This window comes from Fusarium proliferatum, assembly GCF_900067095.1.
Source record: "Fusarium proliferatum ET1 genome assembly, contig: FPRO_scaffold016, whole genome shotgun sequence".
Taxonomy (NCBI): Eukaryota; Fungi; Ascomycota; class Sordariomycetes; order Hypocreales; family Nectriaceae; genus Fusarium; species Fusarium proliferatum.
This window is the reverse complement of record NW_022194805.1, coordinates 348,384-371,804: the sequence shown is the minus strand read 5'-3', so window position 1 is coordinate 371,804 and position 23,421 is coordinate 348,384. Positions and strand designations below refer to the sequence as shown.

General features: G+C 47.1%; 8 protein-coding genes across 8 annotated transcripts; 6 read left to right on the top strand and 2 right to left on the bottom strand.

Annotated features, from left to right (window-relative positions):
* Nucleotides 1-1,284: 1,284 nt before the first annotated feature.
* On the top strand, nucleotides 1,285-3,983 carry FPRO_08956 (uncharacterized protein; the record flags this gene model as incomplete). The annotated part of the gene is made up of 2 exons (XM_031224559.1): nucleotides 1,285-1,590; nucleotides 1,650-3,983. 2 exons carry the CDS (start codon nucleotides 1,285-1,287, stop codon nucleotides 3,981-3,983), a joined length of 2,640 nt encoding a protein of 879 aa, XP_031089806.1.
* A 1,609-nt stretch (nucleotides 3,984-5,592) lies between these two features.
* On the top strand, nucleotides 5,593-6,571 carry FPRO_08957 (uncharacterized protein; the record flags this gene model as incomplete). Its single annotated transcript, XM_031224557.1, has 2 exons — nucleotides 5,593-5,739; nucleotides 5,789-6,571. 2 exons carry the CDS (start codon nucleotides 5,593-5,595, stop codon nucleotides 6,569-6,571), a joined length of 930 nt encoding a protein of 309 aa, XP_031089805.1.
* A 3,101-nt stretch (nucleotides 6,572-9,672) lies between these two features.
* On the bottom strand, nucleotides 9,673-10,976 carry FPRO_08958 (uncharacterized protein; the record flags this gene model as incomplete). The annotated part of the gene is made up of 2 exons (XM_031224556.1): nucleotides 9,673-9,845; nucleotides 9,911-10,976. 2 exons carry the CDS (start codon nucleotides 10,974-10,976, stop codon nucleotides 9,673-9,675), a joined length of 1,239 nt encoding a protein of 412 aa, XP_031089804.1.
* Nucleotides 10,977-11,562: 586 nt separating this feature from the next.
* Nucleotides 11,563-12,666, bottom strand: FPRO_08959 (uncharacterized protein; the record flags this gene model as incomplete). The annotated part of the gene is made up of 1 exon (XM_031224555.1): nucleotides 11,563-12,666. One exon carries the CDS (start codon nucleotides 12,664-12,666, stop codon nucleotides 11,563-11,565), a length of 1,104 nt encoding a protein of 367 aa, XP_031089803.1.
* Nucleotides 12,667-13,238: 572 nt separating this feature from the next.
* Nucleotides 13,239-14,207, top strand: FPRO_08960 (uncharacterized protein; the record flags this gene model as incomplete). Its single annotated transcript, XM_031224554.1, has 5 exons — nucleotides 13,239-13,395; nucleotides 13,448-13,536; nucleotides 13,584-13,616; nucleotides 13,667-14,030; nucleotides 14,119-14,207. 5 exons carry the CDS (start codon nucleotides 13,239-13,241, stop codon nucleotides 14,205-14,207), a joined length of 732 nt encoding a protein of 243 aa, XP_031089802.1.
* A 423-nt stretch (nucleotides 14,208-14,630) lies between these two features.
* Nucleotides 14,631-18,947, top strand: FPRO_08961 (uncharacterized protein; the record flags this gene model as incomplete). The annotated part of the gene is made up of 3 exons (XM_031224553.1): nucleotides 14,631-14,936; nucleotides 14,994-15,633; nucleotides 15,685-18,947. The coding sequence occupies 3 exons, from the start codon at nucleotides 14,631-14,633 to the stop codon at nucleotides 18,945-18,947; spliced, it is 4,209 nt and encodes a 1,402-aa protein (XP_031089801.1).
* Nucleotides 18,948-20,199: 1,252 nt separating this feature from the next.
* On the top strand, nucleotides 20,200-21,264 carry FPRO_08962 (putative isoflavone reductase family protein (CipA); the record flags this gene model as incomplete). The annotated part of the gene is made up of 2 exons (XM_031224552.1): nucleotides 20,200-20,268; nucleotides 20,320-21,264. 2 exons carry the CDS (start codon nucleotides 20,200-20,202, stop codon nucleotides 21,262-21,264), a joined length of 1,014 nt encoding a protein of 337 aa, XP_031089800.1.
* Nucleotides 21,265-22,019: 755 nt separating this feature from the next.
* Nucleotides 22,020-23,159, top strand: FPRO_08963 (uncharacterized protein; the record flags this gene model as incomplete). Its single annotated transcript, XM_031224551.1, has 3 exons — nucleotides 22,020-22,194; nucleotides 22,243-22,442; nucleotides 22,497-23,159. The coding sequence occupies 3 exons, from the start codon at nucleotides 22,020-22,022 to the stop codon at nucleotides 23,157-23,159; spliced, it is 1,038 nt and encodes a 345-aa protein (XP_031089799.1).
* Nucleotides 23,160-23,421: the final 262 nt, after the last annotated feature.

The window sequence follows — 23,421 nt, the reverse complement described above, 5'->3', positions numbered from 1 at the left end:
AGAAATACTGACCAAAACGAGTCTCACGGCCTTGTTTTATGTCAGCAAAGTTGTCAGAGGGCGCGGCGGACTTGAAAATGTCCGCTGGTGGAGAAGTGACGCTATTCCCAGAATGTTAGGTACCTTTCAGATTGAGCCAATAAGCGATAATGAAGAACGGAAGGATTCAATGTGAGTCACTGAGCAAATATAACGATAATAGAAAAGGACAGTGTTTTGTCCGTTGCCTATGTGGTAGAGATAGGGTATCTTGCCATTAACCCTTAGATCTGATCACTGGAGGGCTACCGACATAACTTGGATGCGACTATTGTTCTTTGGACAAGTACAACATTGTCTCCAGGTATAACTTAAAACATCTGATTGCCGCGATAGCATTGGAATTATTGTCATGACTAGAAACTAGCTGCTTGACCTCAATCACTAAGTCGGAAGACAGTATTATCAGGTCGAAATTGAACTGCAAACAGAAGGTGATCAGTCCGACGGATTATTATGAGGAATCAAATGGGCAGCAAAGCTATTCAGATAATAAATGATAGGCGCGCCCAATATTTGATAAACCCATTCAGATGAATGGTCGTCTCTCGCAATGGCTGCAGCGACAGTGAGGCACCTGTCGGCAAATTCAGCGAAAAACGAGCTGTTAGCATAGAATGATTCGTCGCGAACATACTACCTTTGAGACTCTGTAACCCCAAGATAATGCTTCGCGATAACTGTAGTCTATGACATTTGTCTTTTCTCTATGATGCTGAGGCAGTGCTGGGTTGAAAGCATGTCAGCTGATCATTTCGCGAGGCTCAATTATGCGCCACATTACGCAAACAGGCCAATTCTTATTCCTATGAAACAGCAATGCAAGCCACCCTATGGCATAATTTGTGTAATATCCTGTTTTACAGTTACAGATAAAAGTCTTTGTTGAAACGAAAACATTAGCGATTTCAGCAAAGCCAACCCTAGCTAGGTAAGAGGCTGCAGATCAACCAATCAGTGCGTGCTGCATCTCGTTGCACCTAGATGCTCACGTCCTCTCCAGTAGCATCCCAGCAAGATAAATTGACCAAAAACGATGCTGTCAAGCTGCTCTACCTTCACTTGACTGTTGCACAGTAGATTGCTGTGTAATTCAGCGGGGGCTGGAGGTAGAATGGGAATCATGCAGGAAGTCTGCCTTGTCTGACACAGCCGCACTCCTCTGCATTAAATTCCCCTCATTTCTCAGACCACCGACCGTCGCAACCTTGAGTAAGCACAGTCATCCATCCCAAGTTTGTCGCTATGGACCAACAAGAACAAAGTTGCAAAAGGCATGACTTTATGTTGCTACCGACCAGCGACGCGTTCATGAGGACCTGTCTCTCCTGCGGATTAGTCGAGGACTTTGAATTATCACAACAGAAGCAACAGGTCGATCCGTGGGAAGGCTGGCTTAGAGCTGAGGTTCAGCCACTTTCGTGGCCCCACTGTGTTCAATACTCCGAGACCTACGAACCGACCCCTGTGAAGGCAGCGACAGGAGACAGGGAATTCTTCAGTTACCGTCCAAACGTGCAGACCTCGTTTCAAAACGAAGCTCAAAGAGAGGTAAGATATTACTTGTCCTCACAAACAATCAGTATGAATATGCTAATCCGTTTGGATAGAGAAACCCTTACGTCTACTCTGATCTACCCAAGGGCTCCTGTATTCGACTACTGGAACTATCCCCCGGCAGCAGGCTCGACACACTCAGCGGGCGGCTTTTCCAGGTGCCGTGGGAGCAAGAAACATGTCCTCCATATTCAGCCCTGTCATATACTTGGGCAGATGATAGGGGTGATGCCTCACCTTCGAATCTGATATTCCTCGATGAAGAACAGAAGGTTATGCGTATTACACGAAACTGTGATCGGGCCTTGCGAAGCCTGCGCCAGAAACACCAGTCAGTTCTACTATGGGTCGATTCCATATGCATCAACCAGTTATCTCCGTCAGAAAGGTCGCACCAGGTCGGCTTGATGAAGACCATATACTCCAAAGCAACTGCTGTTCATGCATACGTAGGAGAGATGGAATGTGGAGACGACTCGACAGGGACGGAAGCCATGGCTTTGTTACATGATATTCAAGTGAATGGCATATGTGAAATCCTGTTTCATGGGAAAACAAGCAACATTTCCGTTCTCAATAAATTCTTCGGAAGGCCCTACTTCGCTCGGTTATGGGTTGTCCAAGAGCTTCTGCTCGCTCAATCCATTACTATACATTGTGGAGAGGCCTCACTCAAGGTTACCAACGAGTCCATGTCGCAGCTGTACGAACAAGGTGTCAATGTTCCTTCGTGGGTGCGATTTGCTGGAAAGGCCAGGTCCAACGCAGAGCAGGCCCCTTTGGACCTGAGAGATCTTCTTGCCGCAACCAGTGTCTGTCGTGTTACAGACCTACGTGACAAGATATTTGGGTTACTAGGTCTTATTAGCAACGATCAGGCTTCAGAGCTCAGTCCTGACTACGAGCTGACGGTCCGTGAGGTTTACATTGGAGTCGCTGCATACCTCATGCAAAAGGGCCATTGTTGCGATATTATTCAGCACGCCAACCCCTACTGGGATAGGAACTGGTTTGTTAAAGACCACCGATATTGCAACAATGAGTATGGGATTCCGTCTTGGGTCCCTTTTTGGGATACAGATGTACCGCTTCAAGCTTCTGAAGGCATCTACAGACAAGTCGAACAGATCGAACTAGACAGCAAATGTCTTCTTAAGCGGGAAGCACTTTTTGACTGTTGTACAATACGTATCATAGGTGGCTGGCCTCATGACAGGAACTCAGTGTGCGACCTAGGAGCAAAATCTTGTAAAATGGTAGACGCTAAATCGGGCTTTCTTGCAACCAGGATAGAGACAGTTTTACAACTCGATTCTTCGTTTGAGTCTGTTCTTACTGTTCGCTGGGAGCTTGATCAATGGGCAGACGGCGAGTATTTCACAGGGTTCTGGAATCTGAAGGATGGTGTCAAACTTGCCATTAGGAGTTTTGCATGGGCATTGAAGTGTACAGCCTCCAACGCAGATGTTCATCTGATCCGAGTCGAGGGGTGTACTGCTTTGTTCTTGGCACAGCAGACTTCTGATAGCCGAAAATATCGCCTGATCGGCCCTTGTGTCGCAGCTATAGTCTGTCCAACACCTGAGTCCAGGCCCGCTGAGATCCTTAAGCCAGGTGACCTGCATCGCTATCTACGGTTCACACCTCTTGCGGTCGAAATGATTGAGTTCGTAGCAAAGTGGAGGAACCAAGTCCTCAAGCTCACAAGGTCAGACTTGAAACATACGGAAGAAATTTTATCAACCGAGGGCCAAAGTTGCGACTATTCCCTCGCAGACAAGACCGAGACAACGCACCCAAGTTGGAGAAGCTGGATTCCTTTCTTAAGCTTGGAAACCAGGAAAATGTTAGAGGATGATTCAGAGCTACAGAAGCAATTCCCAAATCTCGTGAACTTCTGGCACAAGGCTCATGTCTTACATACTACAGTTCGAGAATGGACAAAGAGTGCCTTGCAGGTGTCAGACCATGTTCGCATTCTGTGGTGGTATCAATTTCCTCAGGACGTGAAAAAGGTTCTGGAAGATCTTTCTGACAAGTCGCGTAAGTTGGGAGGAGTGTTTGGGACGATTACAGAGAGCAGGCCTATCCTTCAGAGCCTGCACCATCTTCGGGCCCTAATCGATCACCTAGCAAACCGCGAGGTGAGATGGGCTGACAGTGACCTTCTAAGCTACCCAGGTGGATTGGAGGCGTTCTTTGACGACTATGACCGTCTTCTTATAGCTTTGGAAGAAGATCAATTGCTCTTAGATCAGGTTTTTCCACTTGACCTCAAAGATATACACCCTAAGTATGGCAGTATCAAGGAAACTATAAGATGGAAACCTGTATTAGAAGGACTGGTAAGAGAGAACTCAGAACAAAAAGAGATATATTTTGTATAGGTATTCAAAGTACATAGTACAATATAGACTTTATCAAATCCCTTACCCATAAGGATATCATAGTTGGTTTTATAATATTGAAGCATATAACACTGAGTATACTCTTTGCATGCTTAGGGAATTGTATCTATACAATATACCCGTAATTTCAACGTGCGTCCAATACCTCCGCTGATTTCTGATGAAGACGCGTGCGCGAGAACGGGCCAGCTTTCTTCTGTTGATAATATGAAACTAATATCTTGATATAGACCTTCTTTAACATTGCGGTTCACACCCAGTTTGGAGGATATCTTAAGTATTTGCAGTACATATAAATGGATTATAATCTGGTTACAGATGAGGATTCGAAATCTCGGATCTCGGTGACAGTGCGCGGCTCAGCCCTACCCGGCTGATCTCAGCATCTCCTCTTTAAGATCAGCACTAGCTCTCCCTGGCAAGGATCGATTCTCGCAACTTCATATAGTCTACTGACAAATTATGCAGGGCGACGAGTATTTTGCCTGTATGTGTTTTTTTGGTGTTCTTTACCTTTGTGGCCTTGAGGCTGAGGTCTCTTTTGACTCCTCAAACCCTATCACAGACAAATTACGCATAAAAGTCCTAAGACGGACTACTCAAGTCTGCGACTGCTTGCTGTCACACTGATGCCTCATCCGCTAGTGAAATAAGTGTATGTTGGCCATCCATTGGACATTAGAGACTTCATGTCACCAAGGCTGGCTATCGACTTGAATCTGAGAACAAGTGCATGAGCCTTCAGGGGCTAGTGACCACTAGATCCTAGCGAGCTGACTGGCGCCTGAGAGCTAGCGAACGGTCTTACTTGGGTCCACCTCGCGATGCTGACCATTGTAGCAAGTGGCTCAAAAGGCTGACGGGCGGCGGTGACTCGAGCGGCATAGCGGCACGGGTCAACGTAATCGAAGCCGGTAAGCCAGCTTACCCTCCATTGCAATTCTCGCGGCCCCCAATAGTGCGCCCTTCATAACCCTCTGCTATCACTTATCACTTATGAATGGTTGAGCATAGACAAATAGCATATTAACCGGTGAAATATCATGCATCAAAAGAAAGTCTTATCCGAAGAAAGCCCATGTGGGAGACATTTCCAAGGCCAATGCGGCAACCATTGAGATCCTTTCCAGAGATTATTGGCTGATGTAAATCTAGCTTCAACATTTGGAGTCCGTTTTCCCACTTGGCTTCTTTGACTACGTCATAAACGGGCTAATTTCGACTCCGCAGCCCTGAATTAGCTATCGACAGCGCTGCAATGGCCCTTTTTGGTACATTAGCTTGGCATCGGCACCATCCCATGTGACGAAGCTTACGACGATCTTTACTCTTTTGAACCGTGGTTCGGGCTGTCGGTGGATGATTGTCAGCGAGTTCCGGTGTGAATGGAGTTCTTTGGTGAGATTTTGCTTCCGAGACCCGGGGAGCAGGGTTGAAGATCCTTTGGTCTTACTTGCATGCGACGGGGATACAGATCTTGGAAAATGTTGGGTTGACGCGTATAAAAGAGGTCTGTTGGCCATGTGAAAGAGGACTCGCTTGGTGTTTGGTGAACAAGCTCGTTGTCTTACTTCGCAGATCAATCAACATGGCGACAACCAATGGAACCAACGGCAATATGCCGGTGAAGACTCGTGAGGAGAGTAACCATCACATGGAGTCGTCTATCTGGAATGATGTCAAGTTCAGACCAGATGATATCATCATCACTACCTACGCCAAGTCAGGCACAACTGTAAGCGACTCACTCATTCCTCTCAGCACGTAGCTAAAAAGGGTATTAGTGGGTTCAACAGATCGTCTCACAACTGATCCACCAAGGTGACCCAACCGTCCCCGCAGGCGCTCTCTCACCATGGGTTGATCTGCGAATTGTCCCCAAGGAAGCAATGCTAGGCCTAATCGAGTCCCAAACGCATCGTCGCTTCCTCAAGACACATCTCCCTCTTGACGCTCTTGTCTGGAACCCTCAAGTGAAGTATATCTTCATTGCACGCGATGGACGTGATATGGTTTGGAGCATCCATAATCATATGTATCGCGCTACAGACACTTTCTACAGCTTTTTCGAGAACACGGGTTATGAGGGCCAACTTCCTAAACGACCGAGTGAGAACCCCAAAGACATTTTCGATCAGCTTGTGAAGGATGATATGCCAAGTTCCCTTGGTTGGCCTTTCTGGAGTCATATTCGTGGATGGTGGGAGCATCGGGACCAACCGAATCTCCTTCTTGTTCACTTCAACGATCTCAAGGATGATCTCGAAGGAGGGATTAAGCGGATCGCGAAGTTTCTTGAGATTCCGGATATGCCGGAGGATAAGTTCAAAGATGTCGTTGAGCATTCTACGTTTGATTGGATGAAAGAGCATGCGCATCTTTCGGCGCCGCCTCAGGCTGAGGTTGCCTGGGAGAACGGCGCGAAGGACTTTGTGTACAAGGGAACGAACTCGAGATGGAAGGATGTACTGTCTGAGGAAGATTGTAAGGCGTATGACGAGAGAGCCAAGAAGGAGCTTGGTGAGGAATGTGCAAACTGGCTGCAGCATGGAGGTTGGCTGAAGTGAATTGCAGAAGGTCGTGATACGGGGAGGTTCTCAGTCCATGATTTGTTGTTCAAGACATTTGAGGCTGGGATTTATGCGCTAAATAACTAAACATCTCGATATTCATGTTTATATCGCTTAATCGGAGCGAGCCATGCTCGTCGTTGGCTAGTAAATGCCGTGTCTGCGGGTAATTTTTGGCCAAAAGCGGTTGTGTTGCAGGGATCAAATATAGGAATTTTCATCAAAGAATACCTCTCCCAGTATCTCAACGACTTGGACTCTCGGGTTTCATTTTAATTCAGCAGAAACCCGTGCCCCTTACAACTAGAATAGTTGTACTGTTCTACGTGATTTGTGATGGGGCTACATACATGTATCACGGGAAGATCGCAGCTTAGACAATATGGCAATGAAAGAATCCGAAGACAAGTTACACCTTCTCTGTAAGCCTGGGATCCCTATTGGAGTCTATCCTATTAACGCTGGCTGGGTGGACGAATAGAACTTGAGTTAATTTGACAGAGTCGTTTTCCTGTGCAAGCAAAGATAGAGGCGATTTTCTATATTCTTTAGGTAGCTGGACTGAACCTCCAGTGAAAGGGTTTCTCTAACTTCGGATACTGATAGCGTTAGTCAGGGCGAAGAACGTGTGGCATATCGATTCAACGTGACTGATACCATCATGACGAATTTTGGAAGAATTCGATTATACTGTCTCGCCGCCTATTGACAGCAGCATGCCCCCCTGGGACGTTCAAATCGGCACCGTCCTCTATTAGACGAGTGACAGTATCTGAGTGGCTAAAGGAAGAGACAAAATAAAGAGCACTGCCCAAGATTTCTTCTTCGTAAAGAAAGGTATGAATCGGTAGGTCCTCAAGTAAAAGAGTATCGGAACGGGCAGTTTGTGAGGCAACACAAAGAGAAGTCTTATGCTCCTCACGTTGAGCATTGGCATTAGCACCTTTCGTCAATAGAAAACTTACAATATGCAAGTGGCCAGAACGGGAAGCACACTGAAGACCGTTATAGTTTCCTACAATACGGGCGTCAATATCTGCACCTTGCTCAAGCAGGAACCTGACACATCCTAAAACGGCAGAGCAAGATGCTGATTGGAGTGCACTGTCTCTGCGTGTTTGGGAATTTGCATCGGGGCCATTCAGTACCAAATACATAGAGATATCCGAGCCGCCGTAGTCAGAGGCCGAATAAACGGTCGTACCTATATCTGACTCAGCGTTGATATTAGCTCCTCCTTACATCGGAAGAACGACAACATCCAAACGGCCAAATGTACTTGCAACTCGAAGGGGATTGCTAACCCTTGGCTGGGTGCTGATAGACGTTTTCGGCAATCAAAAGTGGAATAATATGTTCATGGTCAGCTCTGACGGCAGAACAGAGTAAACCATGTATTGCTCCTTTGGCGTTGACATCAGCACCTTGTCGAATCAGAAGGGCAACGGTATCTAAATGGCCAAAAAAGGCAACATGGAGGACTGAATCGAGAGTCCAGACTGCAGTATCCCCTGAACCTAGCGGCATCCTGAGACAACTTTCGTCCCCAGACCAGTGCGTAAAACAGTTGATCATAGCTTCCAGAGGGATGAGCAGAGAGTGGTATATTGCGACGATCCGTGCTCATAATGAGCATCCACCATGGTATGAAGAGAAAGTGATTCGAAAAGTGCTGCATTGACAAATCTGTGAAGCTATTGAGCTTCGACACGCGGCAACAGGCATCATGAATCCAACGCTCCACAGCAAATTGTAAAAGGTGGTATGTTCCCTTGAAGTCATGGTTGTGCAAACAACAATCCAATTTTTGGAAGTCGACGAGGTAGACTTTTGTGATCGTCAACCACGCGGTAGATTCGGTCAACAACCCGTTGAACTCGTTTCTCGGACAGGATGATCTGAACTCCTTCGTACAAGAATGGGCTAATTGAAGTGTTGCTTGATAATGGTATACATTGTGGAAGGGGCAGTAAGCTATCCTCCAAACTGCGAAACATAATGTAGAGCAAAGTGAAGATATCTCAACTGGTAGTGGCATACGGTCTTTTGTCATGGATGGTGAGCCAGGTGGTACGTTTGAGGCGCATGACGTAAGCCATCAGCAGCCGCTCCATGGCCGAATGGGAGATCCGAGTATGCTAGGACCTGGATTCGAATCACATATTTCCTCCTAGTGCTTGTAAGTTCTTTCAATACCCGCTAGTATGTCTCTTGAAGTGATGTAGGGAGAGTTTGAAGTGTTTGGTTGACTTCCTCTTTGCTGATGCAGTTTTTCAACCGCTGCGATTGAAGAGCGACCCAACGAAACGTCAAGCATAATTTAACGCATTTACATAGTAACCTTGTAATATATTTATTTCATATTATAATTGCTTTAGCAGTAAACCTTTTGTATCAGAAGTTAGGATGTTTGGGGGCTGTACACTCCATCTGCCTTCACAGTCAGGGTACTTGCGATGTCATCCTGGTTTGACTTCTGACCATACCAGGGATGGAAGCTCGTGGACTTTGTGACAACATCACGGATATACTCAGAGACATCTCTACCCACGTTTTTTGTCTGGAGAGAGATGATGCTTTCCCAATTAACCCAACTTTCAATTGAGTTCTTGATGTCAAGTTCAGGGCGGCTTGTGACAAGGAGATGAGTGTTGACAGGCTCGCTACGAAAGCTTTCTATCCAGTTGCATAGCTCGTGTCGCTAGGTGCTACGTTTCTTTTACTCATCCAATGCATCGATAACAGTAAGTCCTCTCCTGCAACTGATAGTATTCGTCGAAAGGTGCATTTGAGCTCTTCTGTGGTTGCTTGACTACTCCCATTGGCGGATTTAGAATGAAGTTATGTAATTGGATAACGAGATTCTGGACGACTACGAGTTGATCGAGCAGAGACCCAAGAATATCTTAACGATACTGCTCCTAGCCATTGGTGAACGAGAGTACTACACAGTTACAAAACTGAGGAGGAGAGCTGTTTCGTATATCATCCGTGGCAATCGACGGTAGACTAGTCTTCCCTGTACCAAAGCTTCCATTCAGCCATGGAAAGGAATTCTTCGGGGACTTCCAGGTGACACACTGGGGGTTGTATAACAATCATCGCCCGGTACCTGAGTAGCAGTCTTTGTGAGCCTTGTTGTGACCGGCAGGTGGATCGGCTGGATTGAGCCATTCCGATACAGTATCGTCGCCAATATTGGAAGGAAGAGATTTTATGTCACGGTTGCTGTCCCTGTGTATCTGGCGGATATCCTCTAACCGGTAATTCACTGTTTCTCCCAATCAGCTTCCAGTGATCTTATATCTCCTATTGTACAAATGCTCAAATACTCACTTTGTCGCAGAGCTGTTTCAGCACGTTCCTCCTTCTGCAAACTGTTCGGAGCTACCTGAAGTAGCAGGTCCTTCGCGTAGGCCGCTGCCACCATAGCCGCATACCCCTGCCACTCGTCGTTGCTATGCGAATCAGAATAATCACAAATCCCCCTGATGACCACACAAGGGAAGTGATTCATCAGACCTGCGGCTTCTTTCTCAAAGCATATGACACTGTGCTTTGCTGCAAGCCTATCGCGTAGAATCGCATCCTTTATCAAAGAATTACCTGATGCTATCAAGCCGCAGTGAATGGCGGGATTGTTTTCATACTCGCCTCGCTCGTCCCGGTGCACCAGATTATCGTTAACACATGACTGACTACATGCAACGCCCTCGCCTCCTTTATGAACGTATTCTGCTTCGTATAACCTGTCGGTGGAAGCTTCCGGTCTTCTGTATTCCCTGCCGAGCCGCTTGTACCTTTGAAGGGCCTTATTGATGTTGTTGTCAATTTCGTGACCTTCCATCTCGTACGTCGCGTGCAGAGCACTCATAGCCGTTAGGAATGCCATGGGCGGCTGGTTTAAGTGGCCAGTAACAGCAAATTCCTCGTCTTGGACCGCCCTTCCGTAGTCGTACTGAATTACACCACCGTTCCCTGGACCTATAGATCCAACAACGATGTCACCCAGCCGGATATCCTTTTTGCCCGGGACGCCACCGCCAATCCCGACCATAAGTACGACTCGCAGGTCGGAAAACGTCCGTGTCATGTCTTTCAAGACGGCAGCCGCGTTGGCGAGTCCGTATTGGCCATCCGGCAAAACTGCAATGACAACATTGTGCTTGCCAATACTGCCGAGTGTGTATTTGTTGTCATCATTGATTGCTGCATTGTCAACCTGACCGTGGAGGACATCGAGAAATGCTTTGGCGGCGATGAACTCTTTTCTCAGAGAACAGATCCAGCCAATTTTATATTTCTCAGGCTTGAACATGATAGGCTGCTTCGCCGTCACGTCGACTGGGCGAGGAATATAACGCTGAGTAGACGTGTCGAAGATGCTATCCTGGAACAACATGTGATGCAGTAAGGGTTGGATTGAAACAAAACGAAATCGTGGAATGATATAAGAAGCTGCCGGTTGGCTTTGAGCCTCATAAACCAGGCCACTAGGCATCACGGCCTTCTTGTTTATCGCCAGGGCGTGATGGAAGCGCTGAACTTTGCCCAAGCCTGCATATTATGGCATTTTCCAGGCGCTAAGGTCAGTAGGCTCCCGCATGATACGACCTCTCAGCCAATCACAATTGGCCACATATCTCATTGGCTGGCAATCACTCCAGCTGAAATTCACGTCCCAATATTGCAAGCATTGTGATACAGCCTCTTGAGCAATCACCTGGGTGGGATTGCTGCGAATTCTATGGGCTGCCGCTATGACTGCAGCAAATATTTCTCATTGGAAAGACGAGCGAGTGTGGCACGCGGCAAATCTTTCTGCGCCTGTGCCTAAGGTCATGATCAGGGCATTGAAGGTCCTATTGGTGGTACCTATCGGTGGAATAAAGAAGCTTCATACCCATTGCCATTTATTAATCTTCATAATTAGTGATAAGCTAAACAATACTATTCCACACTACCTGTCCAGCTTAGGGCCCAAGAACCTAACCCTGCTGCCAAAGCACCGTCTTGTCTCCAACAATGCTTACCTTGTCAATCTCAACTATCTCACTATCCGTAAGCCTCCATCCAAGCGCCTCTATAGCACATTTCGCCTGCTCAACGTTTCTGATTCCAACGACTGGCAGGACTCCCTTGCTGATATTATAGTTCAACGCGACAGCGGCGATGCTCTTGCGCCGTCTCTCAGCAACCCTTTCCAAAGTCTCAAGTACAGGCTCAAGATCCTCCATTTTATAGCTGCTGAATCGGTGTGATTTGGGTGGCGGGTTGTCCTTTGTGTACTTGCCAGTCAATCTTCCTTGCGCAAGTGATGAGTATGACTGGAAGATCATGCCGCTGGCCTTGCACTTCTCGATATTGCCGGTGAGCTCAGGGTAGCGACGGAGAATGTTGTACCCGCATTGGTTTGTCGCGAGAGGGATGTTGAACTTGGCAAGTTCATCGTTGATCTTTTGAACGTCTTCAACGTCATAGTTGGCTACTCCAATTGAGTGCGCAAGGCCTTGCTCAACACACTGAGCCATTCCCTCAGCGATGGTTGCGATGCTTTGTGGATGGATCGGTCCATGAACCAGATAAATGTCTACGTATTCGAGGTTCATGCGCTGAAGACTGGCCTTGAGACTCTTAACGGGCGCATCGACAGGATGAATGAAGTTTGCAGCCTTGAGAGGAGTGCTGAAATATTTCGTCTGTATGACGATGGTCTCGCGGGGAATATCCTTAACCAGTTCTCCGATTATCCTCTCACTCTCTCCATTACCGTACGCCTCAGCTGTGTCGATGAAGTTGATGCCAGCCTCATAAAGCGTCTTCCAAGCCAACATGACCTGGGGTAGTTCCTTTTCATCCCATTGCCAAGTCGACTTATCACCCCACGACCAAGCGCCAATACAGATATGCGATGCCTTTACGGGCTTTTGAGCACTCGGAAACTCCACGCGAGTACTGGGTTGGGGGCAATATGATGTAGGAAGGACGTTGGCGCCGGCAGTTTCGGGGTCTGCCCAATTGGGCTTCTTGGAATGGAAGCCTGACACAGCGGACATGCCTGCTGAAAGGCCGGTTTGCAGTGCTTTGTCCATGTTTACAGCCTCCGAAGAAAGTACTTGGCGTTGCGGAAAAGATAAGTATAAAGAAGCTTGGCGCAAATACCAAGACAGAGATCAGGCTACCTCTTTATTCTTTCTGTTATTATAGAACATACCTACTGCTGTTCCATTGATATCTTTATGATGCAATTGTCAATGCTGTATATAATTGTGCCGTGGTGTTTACGATGAGACAGGGATGTTTGGAATCATGATGACGCGACTCTAAGTCTGCTATGACTCCGCATCGTGGTCATGCAGTAGCAGCAAACGTGGAACATCGCCTGACAAACAAGTACAGGGCAACTATTAATAGGACAATTAAAAAATCCCGGTTACAAGACTAGACGATTTTGCTTGCAAATACGTTGTCGCGTTGCAGAAAGGAGTGCGATTGTTATGGCTTGGCTTGGATCGATGACGTCAAATGTTTACATCCACATCATCACATGTCAAACGTATGATTGCATTCCACTAACCACATTTAATATAAAGCAGGTTCACACATTTTGCTTTCCAGTTCATTCAACTACATTTGACACGATATTGTTTTTGAACCCGCAAAAATGGACTTCGAGGATCCCAAAAACACAAAGTCGTACTCTGATGCGCTAAAGGTCGATCCCAATTCTATTATCACAACTTCAATTGATGCAGTTCCCGTGACTGTTGAAAGAAATCCGTATCAGCCGGGAGTTGACAAGCCCAGACTAGCCCACGCAGGTAATCATCCTCAGACTGAGATGGGGGAAGCTTGGTGGCTCACGTTATCTAGGAGTTGCGAGAGCCAATCTTGCTGCAACTCACGAGCGTCCTGAGGGAACGACCGAGAATGACTGGGCTCAACGGCACCAGGATCAAACGGTAAGGACTATGCATACTCTGACGCCCTCAGTGCTCATGTTTCCCAGGTTCTGCAGCAGCATTGCGATTTCTTTGATAAGGTTCCATCCCTCTCCCTGAGACTTTCCAACGGTATACTAATTATTTCAAGGACCATGATGGAGTGATCTGGCCAATTGACACCTTCAGAGGCTTCCATCAACTAGGCTATGGCTTCATCCTGTCACTTATCTCGGTCCTCGTCATCCACGGCAACTTCTCATATCCAACACAGTCCTCATTCCTTCCCGATCCCTTTTTTCGAATTCACATCGACAACATTCACAAGGATAAGCATGGTAGCGACACTGGGACTTACGATACCGAAGGACGATTCATTCCACAGAAGTTCGAAGACATCTTCTCCAAGTATGCAGAAGGTCGTGATTACTTGACGATATGGGATGTGAGTAATTTGATGAAAGGCCAAAGACTCATCGCCGATCCCATCGGATGGGGTGGTGCCTTCTTTGAGTGTAAGTGATTGATATACCCTGAGTCTACTACGCCTACCATAACTAACTCATGATGCGGGGTTGGCGACCTACATCTTACTTTGGCCAGATGATGGGCGTATGATGAAGGAGGATATCAGAGGTATCTACGATGGGAGCCTCTTCTACAAGGTCGCCGCTCGGCGATCATCGAAGTAATAGCTTCACAGAGATACAAGGACTCATTTGACCCAAGAATGTATAGCTATGACCAATATGGCTGGCAGTCATTTTTGTTGGTTCTTAGATTGAACAGGCAAGAGGCTTGATGTTGAAATCAATTTAATATTTCATGCACTAATTGATCATAATCTGCCTTCTCACTTTTCCAAGCCACTCAAAAGCATAAATCGCCAAGAATAGTAATCTTATGCAAAACCTGCATATAAGGCTGACTCGCTGGCGCACCGTGAGGCTGAACTGCAGCTCACGTGGCGATAAACAGTTGGTCACGCAGCTGAAAATCTCCAAATGCTTGCATCTTTTAGAGTTGATGCCAAACTTCAGTCTCTTTTGCTATTTGCACGATTCGCTCCGCTATACTATCGACACCGACGACCATCCTGCCACGTCTAGCACCCGATGGCTAACTCATCATGCCTATGGGCGAAGACGCGTGAGAATCTCCCAGCGGATGTCAATGAATGGTTGGCCTCACTCGAACAAGGCATACAGCCCATCGCGACCGCGACCAAACAGATCGACGCGCTCATTGAACAAACAACAACAAAGCAGAAAGACCTTGAAAAGTCTAACCACAGGTTCACAAAGTATTTTGATAAGATAATTCATTGGCTGGATAAAGTCAAAGGGATTGGCGATGTCATCTCTTCCTTCGACCCCGTGCATGCAGCTCTTCCATGGGCTGCTTTTCGATTCGCCCTACAGGTGATATATGCCCTGATTTGGATGGTCTGACAAAGGATCTATGCTAACTTCTTGCAGGCTATATTGTCCGAAAGAGAGCAGGCAGAGAACGTGCTTGAACTCCTCGCCTCGACCCCGCACTTCGCTTTCTCTGGTCGCGTTCTAGAAATGGTCTATACGAGAGAGTCTATGCACACCGGAGAAACAGAGAACGATGTCAAGCTCAGTCAACAGTGCCTCAATAGCCTTCATGAGGAGCTGATCAAACTCTACTCCGGACTACTGGGTGCTCTTAAGTATTGTTACTCGATTTCCAGCAAGCATAAGATCCAACGCAAAGCTACAGCGATATTTAATTCATCCGAGGTGGTGAGCATCCATCAGGACTTGGAAGTACAGCACAGAAAGGTCATAGCCTGCGGAGAGAATTGCCACAAAATCCTCAATCACACCTTATCGCACAAATCTCTCGACATGTTGCAGAAGATCCAGCCAACTCTCACCGAGCTAGGGGATCGAGTCCAAAAACTACTAGTTCGCATGGATGAGTCCGAACGACGCAATACACTTGGAGCTATTTCTTCCATCCTATTTCGTGCTCACCATGACGAGGTCAGTCGAAGACGAACTGTGGGTACTTGTGAGTGGATATTGAAGAGGGAGACGTTCATTCGATGGGAGGAAAGCGATTCATCGGTAACTATTCTTTACGGCAGTCGTAAGTATACTAACTTTCCACTTTCTTTATATAGAGATTGACTGGCCGCAGCTGGGGCCGGCAAAACCTTTCTAGTCTCAAAAGTAGTCGACCATTCCATCGAGAGGGCTGAAACGGGTGAAGCTGTCGCCTTTTTCTACTGCAAGAGAGATGAGGAAAATCGAAGGAATCCTCAGGACATCCTACGCAGCATTCTTCGTCAACTATCAAGTCCAGTCAAGAAAAGCGATTGTGGAATGATTCACGTCGCTGTTAAAGATCTGCCAAACAGGCTCGCACTTGAAGGTACAACATTTGATATATCTATATGTGAAAGCCTGATTGGGAAGCTTATCAAACACTATCCCAGAACTACCATAATTCTGGATGCTCTTGATGAATGCGATAGAAGCACGCGGGAGGATCTTATGAGAGTCCTGTCGAATTTGACGAATCAAGGCTCCAAGGTTCGTGTCTTCATCTCCAGTAGACATGATGAGGACATTTTACGCCACTTCAAGGATACGCCTGTCATGATGATACAAGCAACGGATAATGGAGAAGATATATCCTCTTTTGTGGAGAATAAGCTTTTCGGAGACACCCGTTGGGCCGACATTGGTCCCAAGTTCCAGGAAGAGGTCAAATCCGTGTTTCACAAGAAAAGCCAAGGAATGTTCCAGTGGGCAGCACTACAGGTTGATCAGATCCGTCGACTTAGAATTTGGAGCGAACAGAGTATGAGGAAGGAACTCCAAATCTCACCCATCGGACTGAAGGGAGCGTACGATGTGGTCTGGAATCAGATCCAAGAAATGTCTCCGTATGAAGGTCAACTGGCTAAAAGGGCCTTGCAATGGGCTCTGTGTTCATTCGAACCATTAGAGACTTCTGACTTATTGCTACTGATGCAGATTGAACCCAGCTCTGGAATAATAGAAGCTGATACAGCCTTCACGCCGGAGACTATCCAGAGCATCTGCGGAAACCTACTTGTCTACGATCGGAAGTCGAATGTCTGGCGGTTCTCGCACTTGTCGGCACGAGAATACATTGAGACGCATCATTTCACCATGCTTGAATCGCATTACCACGCTGCCACATCTTCTATCAGGTTCATCAAGAGATATTTGGTCCAAGTGCCACAAAATACGGAGTACAATAGATATTCTCAACCTCCGCTGTGGGTCGTTCAGCGAACCGGATCTCGGCTAGGTGATCCTTCGAATAAATTCAGAGTTCAATGTCGCTACATAGTTGGGTATGTATTGTGGCATGTCTATGAAATAGATATGCCTACGTTCAGGTACTCTGAACTCTCATACCTTTTACGGAAGTTCTTCGAGCCTATTTCCCAAGGGAGCTCCTCCTTCCAGGCTTGGAAGCGTCACTTAGTTGCAATGGAGAACTACAGGTGGCGCCTTCGAAGAAATTGGTCAGGGTTCTCACCTCCTTTGCAAATATCATCAACACCTCTCCAAGTGATGTCCATATACGGACTCTTCGACATCGTGAGAGACTTGTGGGAGGGAGCGGGGGACGAAGTCAACTTATTCCCTGAGTTCTCACCCTCTCCTCTTGCCCTAACCATTATGTATAGGCATGAATCTATCTGGCAGTTTTTGATGCATGCGAGAGCAGAGATTAACAATGGTGCCCAGGGGCCTCTTGAAGCAGCAATAGAGTGCAACAACATAATAGCTTTTGAGGCTATGCTTAAAGCTGGAGCAGATGTGAACTATGTTCATCCCACTCGTCAGCTTCCAAGGGGCCTGAAGGATCCTTATGAAAGGAGGGCGGATACACCCTTGAAAGCTGCGTTATGGCATTTAAGATCACCAACTCAAAGCTACTTCATTCAGAGATTGCTTGATGAAGGTGCAGACGTCAACCTTAGGACCCGAACTAGAACTACTTTGGAGCTCGCTGTTCAGTTCACCCACGAGGAAGCCGTTAGGATCCTTCTCGACGCAAATACAGAAGCATATAATCCGGATCACCTCCTAAGCCTGGCAGCTCGGAACCGGTTCTTCAATCTCATTCCACTATTCCTGAGTCTTGGTGCCAGTATCGAAGAGCCGTTGGAAGGGGTCTTACCATTAGTATGGGCGTTGAGGATGTGGAATCTCTCAGCTGTTCAATCTTTGTTAGAGGTGTCAGGCACATCGATTGACCTGTCCTGTCAACATCATAGGGAGGCGATTTCTTCTATCCTGGGGAGGCCTGATGTTAGGAGTATTCTACGGTCTCTCTCTGAATCCGACTCTCATATCAACTGGATGGGCTGCGAAACAGACACCCTAAGAAGGGCTTTAAGATCATATCCCAAGTATGAGTCTGAAATCCGTGGTCTTGGCTTCAATGGGTCTGATTTCGCGCTTCAATGTATTGAAGGAACAGCACACCGTCAGCTAAGCTTGGTCCATACTTTACTCAATGCTGGAGCAGACGCATCTGTCAGCGTTGATATCAGCTCTGGGAGTACGTTAACTGCAGCTGATTTTCATGGTAGATTGCATCACGTTCGTGCTCTGCTTGATCAGGAGACATCTGACGTCAAACAAGACCAGAGAGATCTCTTCCGGACTGCCTTGTTCACTTTGATGAGCGGACACCTAGGTATGGTGTCTTGGAAATCTCTCAGTGGCCAGCGGAGGCCTTTCGGTAACAAATGCCTTTGTCCAAAATATCTAGAGGTCCTTCAACTACTGTTCAATGGAGATTTGAGCGGTTATATCCCTCTCTATGAAGTCTTAGATCCATTGATTCCACCAGTGTATGTCAATGGACAGGACTTTGAAATTAACAAGCCGAGTCGCTTATACGTACAAGACTACTTCGGGTGCTTCTCTCGGCTTTGGTTCTCTATCATTTGGGATCTCCAAAATAGCACATACCCGCAGCTCCCTCTTGGCTCGCAGCTCCGACAATGGCAGTTCCCAGGAATATTGCCGCTCAGATGTTGTATCGTCACAAAGGTGAACGCACTTTGCAGAGATCGGCCAACGTACTTGATCAAACTTTCCATTCGAGGCAGTCGCTCTCAGTTCATTGTCAGTGCGACACCGCGGGAAGTTCTCAGGTCATTGAGCCATGGATGGGAAGACAGGCGATGGAAAAGATACAAGGCTGAAAGATATGGTGTCGTGAAGTTTCCAGCCTCGGATGATGGGGCTCTATCATCTGATACACAGGCTCCGTCTGCATGTGGCAGGTTCGAAGTCCGCCTCGCATTCTGTCACAGAAATATATTTGCTTTGGTTCTCCTTGCGTTGGTGGTTGGATTGGTTTCCGGCTTCATTTCTCTACTGTTATCAGCGACAAACCGTCTTTAGTATTTATATTTCTGTTTATTGCCAATTTAATACATGAGTAAATAGTGCTTTTGTTTACATGGTCTGATGTCGTGTGTCGCTATACGTAGTAGAACGTCTTAGTAATTACTCTAAGTAGGTACCCAAAGCCTGGGCGTAATGAAACATCCGATACTAAATCAAGGGGCTCATTATAAATATCGTAAGATGTACTAAGTCTATACTCAATTATGCGTACTTACCCTTGCTAAGGCGAGCCACCTACTCCTCACTCTATTGCAGGCAGTAAGCGCTCTGGCAAGAGTTTGGACATTCATATGTTAATATGTAACTCATTTTCCGCCAATGGTTTCGAAGTCAAGCCTCAACCTCGAGCAGTCTTGGTCGACCCAAGTAAATCCGAATGGGTTCTCCCTCTTTGCAGACTGGCCCGCAGACAAGTGTTCAAGTTATTAGAATGAAGGACTTTTAAATCACCATTGCAGTTTACCTAAGCCTGGGAGTTCTGAAGGAAGTCTCTGAGGTTCCCTTCTAGTATTAAACAGTCGTAACCCGTTTCACATCAGGTCATTTTCGCCAAGGTGTAGAACTTGAGTATCCTACACCCCGTCTTGCGGTAAAAGTATTCATATCGAACCACTTAGATGTGTAAAGGTTGGTATGTTATCGATGAAAATATATTGCTGGGATTAAAAGCAATTCTTTTATATAAACTTACATTAAAAAAGGAGTGATGTCAGTGAGAAATTGAATATTGGCCAAGAGTCATGCATTGTAACCCTGCCTTCCTCAGCTTTCGCTCCACCTTGCTTCACAGTATGAAGTGATTCTACCAACGCAGGCCGATTAGTCATATTTCAGGGTGTATCTGGCTTGCGATTATGGGCCAAGCTTTGCAGTGCGGGCAATAGAACGGCTGTCGTGATCCTTTCGGTCTTTTCATCTCGGCTTATTCGAAGTCATGAGTAAGCATCATTATTCCCGCACTACACCCGTTAGACCGGGCAAATGTGGATACAGTCATAGAAATAGCCCGAGAATTCAATGGGCAGGGTGTGAATGAGTCTGTAAGACATGGTATACGAAAATACCGAGAACCAGAGATGACTGATCATCTCATTCACGCTAAGAAACATAGATTGCAACTTATAAAAGACACCAAAGTCTCCCGTCATGATATCTCATCAAGCACGACTATCATCTCCGACACCTGCAGTCACAATTACTATTACTCTTCGCTCTTATCATATTTTCACCTTTGACAACGACCAAAATGTCCATGCACGCTAAGGATCTGCCAGCAGACTTCACTAACTCCATCGAAAGAGTCGCAATCGTCGGCGTAAGTATATGCAGCCTTTGTTCCACCGAACGGCACTAACAAACAGACCAGGCCGGCGGCACAGTCGGCTCTCACATCGCCAGTGCGCTTCTTCAGACTGGAAAACATAAAATCACCGCTTTGACCCGCCATGGAAGCACTAACAACCTTCCCGAGGGAATCATCATCGCCACGATCGACTATAATGACGAACCAACACTCATCGCTGCCTTGAAGAACCAGCAATTTCTCATCATAACCATGGCTCCCAACGCTCCCAAGGATACGCACAGCAAACTTGTCCAGGCAGCCGCCAAGGCCGGTGTTCCGTACATCATGCCGAACGGCTACGCTGGCGACATTGAACAGGTCAAGCTTGGGGAGGACACTCTCCTTGGACCAGTCGCCAAAGCGAACAGAGATGAGATTGAGAGACTTGGTATGAAGTGGATCACGGTCTGTTGCGGATTCTGGTTCGACTACAGTCTTGCCGGTGGTGAGAGTCGTTTCGGATTTGACTTTGACAAAAAGACACTTACGCTTTATGATGATGGGAATGTGAAAAACTCGACTTCCACGCTTGCGCAGGTCGGAAGGGCTGTTGCCAGGGTTCTGAGCTTGAAGGAACTCCCCGATGATGAGAACGATAGAAGTCTCACGGTTTCAAGTTTCTTGAACAGGGCTGTTTACCTGAACAGCTTCGTCGTCAGCCAGAAAGATCTGTTTGAGAGTGTCAAGCGCGTCACTGGTACTTCAGACGCAGACTGGACTGTTACTCATGAGTCGAGCAGGAAACGGTATGAGGATGGTCTGGCGCAGGTCAAGCGAGGAGACATGTCTGGGTTCAGTAAGCTGCTCTACGCGAGAGCGTTCTTCCCCGAGGATCCGAGTGATCTCTCTGCGAAAGCGCAGAACGAGCTGCTTAGCTTGCCGAAGGAGGATTTTGATGAGGCTACGAAGGATGGAATCGCTTTGGTTGAGGTTCTGAAAGGTCGCGGTGAGCGTATGAAGCATTAGTTCAGGCAAAGGCTATGCAAATGTGCATTTTCAGTATATTTAGTCACTCCACTCAGTCCCCAGTCTTACCAGTCCTTCAATAAAGCCTTGATCCACCTCAAAAATTTATCGCTCGGATTGTTGAAGCGAACGTAAGGCCTTTTAGACCCAACCAGGTCAGCCGATGGAAAAACTGCATCCCTTGAGCAACTGTTTAGGGCAGCTGGCAGGTCAAATGAGTACGAGTCCCTCTCCCACAATATGAACCTCCACTCAACAGGCTTCTGCGATGGATCCAGCACAGCCTGCAGGCAGCCAAGGGAGGCCTCATTTATCACCCAATGCAGATAGACTCGATTGGCCTCTGGCCCTAGACCAGCGCCAGAAATTGTTTGACCTGTCTGTTATTTTCTACTTTCAACTGCGTTTCTTTCCTGTCTGAATTTTGAGTTTCGCTTTCGATAGTAGCTTCCCTTCATTGCCACGTCTAACATTCAACGACTGTAAGTTCCAGTGGCACTGGCCCTACTGCAGTTGAATCTGGGCCCCACTGCTGGAACTACGCCGCAGACTGCCCCTCAAGACGGTCAAACTAAACTTGAGGCCCCGCAGTTGCTTCTCTTACCTCTTCCCTTCAACATCACACCAAGACACAACGAGACATCTCTTCTAGCCTTTATTCTTCCATTAACTTTATCGTATACTTTTTTGTTGACGTTCAACTTTTTTGTTGACGTTCTTGCCTCGTTTACTCTCTCAACCTCATCGGCTCCATCATGGAGAACCCCATCGCGCCTTTGAGCACATTAATGTTGGACCAGCCATCTTATCTGGACTCTCTTTTCGGACTCGTCCATTCAACAGAATCTCTATCGTCAAAAGGCTTTGTGACAACCCGCCTGTCAGAGGCCGACCTCGAGAAAAAGCGACGTTGTGCGAGATGCAACATTTGTAAGAATCCATTGATCTGATCCCAGAGATATGATCTGACATGTCCAGTACTTATCAAGGAAGAAAGAAGAAGAAGTCGACAAAAGGCATTTCTCGCAAAACAGTCCGTGCCTTCGACTGATCCAAATTCCCTGCAGAGCAAGGTCACGGACGAGGTTGATGCAATTCGGATGGATCAATTGCAGCTGAAAGAGCCGAGCAAACCAGCTGCGCTCTGCAAGTTTCATGACGGGAAGCTTGTCAACAAGGTAGCAGCTCTGAAGTCCTCAGTAATAAACAGGGCTCACTAACAGCCATGACAGAAGTGGACTTGTTGTGACCAGCATGTGATGGGCCCTCCTTGCAAGGAAGAGGATGAACACAAACCTGAACAACGTACCCTCAAAGAGATTTCCAGTCGCTGGCAGTACTCCGCAACGCCATCTACCACGACAAAGGAGACACGCAAAGCTGTCGTAATTGACTGCGAAATGGGAACTGCCGCATCTGGTGACAATGAGTTGATCCGCCTGACTCTTATCGACTATTTCTCCAGCGATGTTCTGATCGACAAATTCGTCTGGCCTGATGTTCCAATGCAGCACTTGAACACCAAGTGGTCAGGCGTAACATGGAAGATGATGAACGAAGCGCGGAACAAGCGAAAGTGCGTGTTTGGCTGGAAGAACGCCCGGTCTTTGGTCTGGAAGTTCGTGAGCCCGGAAACAATCGTCATTGGCCATGGTGTCCAATCAGATCTTACTTCACTGCGATGGATTCATCCCCGACTTGTCGACACCCTTGTTGTCGAGCGTGACAATGATGACAAGAAGACTGGGCTTTCGCTGAAGAAGTTGGCGGAGGAGCGATTGGGCCGGGCCATACAGCAGGGGAGAGGTCATGATAGCCTTGAGGATGCGATTGCGACACGAGACTTGCTCCACTGGAATATTTTGAAGGTGACTGGGGGGCTTACAGAGGCTTGAGTGGGATACAGCTGTCGCTTTGATGTAGCGGTTGAAACTTGTGACGGTTGTATCTGGCAATGATTTCTTGCGGCAGATGAGCGTTCGTTGAGGATAGCGTTTCCATTGTGAACTTGGGTGTTCTAAGTCGGATAGGTCATAGGCCTGGATTCCACGCATAAGAAAGGTGTCAGAGTCTTTCTATATTGTAGGAACTTCCAGAACGTATGTCAGTTATTGGTTGTCTTCTTTGGAGGCATGGGCTCGGTGTGCTGCATTATAC